Source organism: Ceratotherium simum, chromosome 18 (assembly GCF_057802395.1).
Source record: "Ceratotherium simum simum isolate JZ-2026a chromosome 18, ASM5780239v1, whole genome shotgun sequence".
Taxonomy (NCBI): domain Eukaryota; kingdom Metazoa; phylum Chordata; class Mammalia; order Perissodactyla; family Rhinocerotidae; genus Ceratotherium; species Ceratotherium simum.
This window is the reverse complement of record NC_141917.1, coordinates 57754331-57760330: the sequence shown is the minus strand read 5'-3', so window position 1 is coordinate 57760330 and position 6000 is coordinate 57754331. Positions and strand designations below refer to the sequence as shown.

Sequence of the window (6000 nt, the reverse complement as noted above, 5' to 3'; positions counted from 1 at the left end):
CCTGGGCCTCAGTGTCCATCTCGGCACTGTCCAATTATAGCAAGCATCCTGCTAAGTCAGTTTAAAGCAGAATCGCCCATCATCCATATCTGACCACCCTCAATACCTAACATGGTTCCTCGTCTCCCACCAACCCCCCGGGGGGGGGGTCTGATCACCCTGAATTACCTTCAGCAAGAATCCTGTGAGGTCAGTTTGGCCGGAATCCCCCTTCACCCCTGACCTTTCCTCTTAGTAATCTTCCATCCACTGCCCCCACCCCGCTCCTTGGCTATAAACCCCCACTTTTTCTTGTAGTATTCAGAGGGGGCGTCCAATCTCTCTCTCCCCTGCAAGACCCTGGTGCAGTGGTCCCTCTAGCTATCTCAATAGCCCCCCCTTGAATAAAGGCTTCCTTGCCGTCTTTAACGAGTGTCATGAATAATTTTTTCTTCAACAGGGTTCCGGAGCCCAGGGGCTCTCAGGGATGGGTCTCTCCTGGAGTGGAGGCCTCAGGAGGGCTCAGCCTCACCCTGCACACACGGGCATACGGGGCTGTTCTCTGATGTGTGTTGGGTGGTGGTGGGAGCGCAAGTGAAGGCGGAGGGGGTAGAGAGGAGGGGTGGGGAGAGAATGGATCCCCCATCTCGTCTGCTGAAACCCACAGGCTGACCCCTCCATTGGTCACTCCCACTCCCTGCCAGGGTTCAGAGCAAGCGGAGGGGGTTGGGGGCTGGCCCAGCTCTCACCTGTCCTCCCCCTCCCCCTCCAAGTCGTGGCCAGCCACAAGGTGCCCGGCGTCCAGGGGTGCCGGGTCACAGTCGTAGGTGTACAACACAGAGGCTGTCGTCGTCTGCTCCGGAAGGAAGCGGACTGGTTGGAAGGGTGCTGGAAGGGGAGGAGCTGGATGACAAGAGGGAGGGAAGGGAGGAGATTTACGGCCCAGAGCAACAGACAGGAGGTGAGAGGTCACAGATGAGGGAGAAGAGAGAGAGAGATCAGAGATGGGGAGATATAGAAAGGCACAAAGTTGGGGTGGGGGTGGGGGTGGGGAGAGACACAGAAAGACTGAGAAGGAGATGCAAAGAGAGACCCAGATGCAAAGAAACAGAGATGGGGGAGGACAGAAAGCCGAAGGGACCAAGGGTGATGTCTGGAGTCCAAAGAGACGGAGCCTGGGGAGGAGATGCGGGAAGCCTCAGCAGAGCGGAAGGCTGGAGGGGCGGGGAGAGGCTGCCGGTGGAGGAGACACACAGACCCGCAGGGAGGGGCAGGAAGTGAGGGACTGAGAGTCAGGGAGGGGCGCTGTGGGGAGCAGAGAATAAGTGGGAGGGGGGAGATGTGGGGGAGATGTAGACAGGCGAGAACCAGGAGCGTGGGGAAGAGAGGTCCTCACCATCAGACATGGGAGTTAGGAGCTGCTAAGCTGGGCAGCATAGTGATCAGAATCGGGGAGGGGAGGGAAGGGGAGAGGAGAGGGCAATGCTAAGACACGAGGGAGGAGGTGATGGGGAGGATGAGCAGGCGATGGGGAGGAGGAGGAGGCGATGGGGGATGGGCGAGGCGATGGGGAGGAGGGAGGAGGTGATGGAGAGCGGGGGGCGAGGCGAAGGGGAAGAGGGAGGAGGCGATGGGGAGGACGGGAAGGTGATGGGGAGAGAGGAGGCGTTGGAGAGAAGAGAGTGTGATGGAGAAGATCCTATGATGCAGTCCGGGGCCAAGCGGGGTCCCCGACGCCGGGCGGGGGCGCGTCCTCACCAGGCGCGCAGCGGCTGGGGGGCCGCGGGCTCTAACCGTGCGCATCGGCGGCAGGCGGCCTCCTGCAGGTGGCAGGTGCTGGCGTAGACTACGCCGTCGGAGCCGCACACCGGATCCCCGCAGGTGTCACAGTCACGGGCGCAGCCGCAGTGCGGGATCCTGGCCCCTCCTCCGGGAGGGCTGCGGGACCCCGCTCGCCGGGGGACCAGCGTGGGGGCCGAAGCAAAGTCGGCAGGGCCCGGGGGACCTTACCCCTACCTGGCCCGCACCTCACCATAGGCCTGGAGTGGGAGAGAAGTCCCGGGGGGCCCGGAACCACCCACTAAAAGGTGGAGACAGTTACTGGGAGGCCCTGAGCCCTGACCGGGTGGAATTTCATGCAAGGATTTGCCTAAAAAAACACTTTTAAACTAGGAGCAATGTAAACCCGCAATGTAAACCCATTTCAGGAAGTTTGGAAAATAGAGAAAAGGGCCCTGAAAGAGGCCCCCAGCCCAGCCCCACCCTTCGCGGCCACTCCGCGCTCACGACGTGGGCCCCTGTGCCTGGACACAACCTGGCTTGTGGGCGAGGGGAAGCAAGGGCTCTCTCTGCGCCGGCCTCTACGCGGCCGCCCTCCCACCCCGCTGTCCCCGCCCCCTCGCGGCCCGCCCCACCCCGTTCGGCTCTGCCCCCACCCACAGCCCACCCTCACTCTGCTCGGCGGGTCCTCTCCGCACAGAAGGCGCGCCGTCCACCGTGCCGCGTCCTCCTGCCGTTACCACGCGGCCCCCTCTGCTTCCCGGCGACCCCCTTCCCCGCTCCGATCTCAGCTCCAAGAGGACAGCCCTCCGCGGCGCCGGCGGCGGCCGGGGTGCAGCGCCGCGCTCAGCGGGGCCCTGGGCCGGGGCGCGCGCCACCTCGTTCCACGCGGGCCCCGCGCACAGCTCTCGGGCGAGCGGGCTGAGCGCGCTGACGCTGTAGAAGCGCGTGGCCTCGAAGGCTGCGGGACGAGGGCGGATGGGTGAGCAAGTGATGCGGTGACAGGCTGCGAGACCGAGCTGGGGGCGCGGGCGGGCGGGCGGGCACGGGCCTACCACGCTCGTAGTAGTCGTACACGGAGACCGGCAGCGCGGACGTCCTGCCCACGACGTGCTCGCGGAGCGCCCGGAACCGCACGCATATCAGGCACCGACCGGGGATCTGCAGGGGCAGCGCGGGCTCAGGTCTGGCTGGGGCCACTGCGCACTGAGCTCCCGCCTCCATGCTCTGTGACGCCCCAAAGCGTAGGTCCAGAATTGGCCGATTTCGGGGGGGCCCCAGAGGTGTGAAACACAGAAACCTGGTCCCATTTCAATTCTGTGGGTTCTTCCATTCCACCTGGGAAGGCGCCTCCGCTGGTGTTTCACCTCTACTCTCCCTCACTGTGTATGTGTGTGAGTATTAATATGCTGTGCAACCCCTGTTGATCCAGAACATTCCCATCACCCAAAAGGAAACCCGTCCCCCTGGGCTGTCACTCTCCATCTCCCTCCCCCAGCCCCTGGCACCGACTAATCTGCTTTCTGCCTCTGTAGATTTACCTGTTCTGGACATTTCATGTACATGAGATCATGCACTACCCAGACTTTTGTGTCTGGCTTCTCCCACTCAGCATGAGGTTTTGAGGTTCATGCATGTTGTAGCGTGTGTCAGGGCTTCAGTCCTTGTTAGGCCTGAGGACTATTCCATCCCCCTCCCAGCGTTTCCCACCAGAGCCAGCTGCCTGGGGCCCAGAGCCGCCGGCCGCGCTGCTCTGCCTGTATCCCGTCTCCAGGTTTCTTTTTCATGGTGTGAGACAGCAGCAGGAGCCACCTGGCCGTGGCCACTGTGCCGTCAGTGCGCCGTGGAGGCCACTGCCCCGCCCCACCAGCAGTACCTCATCAAAGTAGAGGAGCACTTTGCGTCCGGCCACCTTGTACCTCTTCAGTGCCATGTGTTTGTCAAGGAGCAGCTGGCAAGGAAGCCAGAGGTCAGGGTCCGCCGGGCCCCTCTGCCCTCAGTGCTTGCTTCGTCCCCATTCTCTGCGAGGCCCACACTGGGAGGCGGGCTGGGAAGAAGCCAAGCGCATCCAGCAAGTCCCCACGGGCCGGGGCGAGGGGGTGGCAGTCAGTGCTTCCCAGGCCCTGCTGGCCCCCCAGCACTGGGGAGAGAGCACCCAAGGCTGGTTACCTCTGCTCTGAGTGCCCCCCCGCCCCCCACTGCACTCTCCCCCGATCCAGTCCCAGGCCAGGCCAGGCCTCCCTGTGGCCCCCCTGCCACCTGCTTCCACCTCACCTGCACCACCAGCCTGGGACTCCTTTTCAGTTGTTGACACAAAAACCCACTCCCACCCAGAGCCTCTTCACTGGCTGTTCCCTCTCCTGTGATGCCCCCCCTAGCCCCCCATCACCTCCACCCCCAGGACAGGCCTGGCTTTCCTGCTCAACCCTCCCCACTGCAGACATCCTCCGGCCCAGGCAAGGCAGCCCCCTCCCTTTGTGCCCCTCTCCCCCCAACAAAAGGGGACATGGGACTGGTCTCTCTTGAGGCTGTGAGAGTGGTGGCAGGTCTCTGGAGAATCTGGGCTGAGGGCACCCCACGTCATCCCCAAAGCGCATGCACAACTGCTTAAGCCCTCTGCCACATGAAGAACAGCACAGGTGGCCTGGCGGGAGCCTCACCTATTGGGACAGCCCCCACCCCTCCCCACCAGCCCCTCAGCAGGTGGCACCGACTTTGCCCAGAAAGACAAAAAAAACCTACCCCATTTTATGAAGGGCTGGGAATTTGGAAACCCCCTTGGCCACTGCCCACCAGCACCCCCTCACCTGCTCCAGGCTCTCGCCATCCGCCCGGAAGCCCGAGAGCAGGGGCACCTCCAGGACAGCCATGTTGGAGGACCCTGCGTGCAGCCACCTTCCGACGAGAGGGAGAGAGGCCGTGAACTCAAGCCTCAGGTGGAATTCATGGCCCCTCTGCCCCCACAACACCCACGGCTCCTGGGGGAGCCTGCCCCGGGCCCAGCTGGCAGGCCATCTGTACAAACACCGTGAGCTGGCCCAGTTCACAGCTGAGACACGGAGACCATAAGGAGAGGGCCTTGCCCAAGGGTCTGGGCCTGACCAGGTCTATCAGCTCTGGGCCCTGTTTTGTCCCGAGCCCCACGCTGTGCCCTGCTGGGGCTAAGGGAGCCTAGGCGACTAGGGAGACCCAGCCACTCCCTGGTGCCAGCCCTCAGTTTCTCCCTCTGTGACATGGGGTGTGGGTAATTGGCCTCTGGGGCCTGCTACATGCCAGGCCCTCCCAACGCCGGGTGCTGGTGACAGGGAGGGAGGCTGACGTTCCGAGAGGAACCTGCGGACTGTGTGCCCGAGGGGATGGGGTGGCCACTGCCCCAGGTCGGCGGGGGCGGCTTCCTGCGGGAGCGAGGCCTGAGGGAGCCCACATGCAGGTGGCACACAGTGGGTGCTTTCTAACATCTGAGGGAGGAACAAAATCATCCCCAGCAGGCCCCATGGGGCCAGACAGTTGGGGCCAGTCGAGCTGCTTCCTGATCCCCTGCCCCATTCAACAGCGTGCTGAGTGTCAAGGTCGAGGAGGGTGACTGGGTAGCTCCAATGGGCTTCGGGTACCATAGCAACCACCCACTTTTGGGCTCCCAAACTGTCACCATGGTAACAAGCATCCTCTGAGAGCAGCTGCATGTGGCCCCCCCTGAGGACCCCCCATGGCCTGGTCCTGGAGTCATTTTTGGGAAACTGAGAGGGCTGGATTTGTAGGTCATACAGTGGCCACAAATGGCCGTCGCCAGCCAGCCTCCCTGCCCTGTTTGTCACTGGGGTCTGCTGTGTCCATTCAGAAGTGCTTCCATTTCTTCCACTCATTTCAAAAGCCATCTGTAGCATAAGTGCCTGACATTAAGCTTTTGACCGCAAAGGCATCCATTTCAACGACATCCATCTTGAATAAACATCTTGTCAGCTGGATGACACAGCTACTAGATAAACTAGCCAAGGAGCCAGCCTGCCCCACCCATGAAGGTCCCCTCTAGAAAGCCCTGGGTGACCTAGATAATTGACCACTTGAGTGACCCCACTTCTCCCCTCCTGCACCCTAAATCCTGCTCTTATGTTTTAAATTTGCCAATAAAGAGTGAACTCACAAAACACTAAGCACCCCACCTTTGGAGCCCAACAAAGTCAGAGTCCCAGGTCCGTGCTTTCTCCCTCTCTCTCTACCCTCGACCTCACTGTGTGGCCCTCC

At 62.1% G+C, this 6000-nt stretch overlaps 1 protein-coding gene across 1 annotated transcript in view; it reads right to left on the bottom strand.

Annotated features, from left to right (window-relative positions):
* Positions 1-289: 289 nt before the first annotated feature.
* Positions 290-6000, bottom strand: part of CPAMD8 (C3 and PZP like alpha-2-macroglobulin domain containing 8) — a 97262-nt gene continuing 91551 nt past the window's right edge. Inside the window, 8 exon segments of the mRNA XM_087443060.1 lie at positions 290-867; positions 1150-1154; positions 1738-1900; positions 1903-1947; positions 2609-2719; positions 2814-2919; positions 3635-3709; positions 4566-4653. Of these exon segments, the coding sequence (XP_087299186.1) occupies positions 725-867; positions 1150-1154; positions 1738-1900; positions 1903-1947; positions 2609-2719; positions 2814-2919; positions 3635-3709; positions 4566-4653 (736 nt within the window). The 3' untranslated portion in view covers positions 290-724.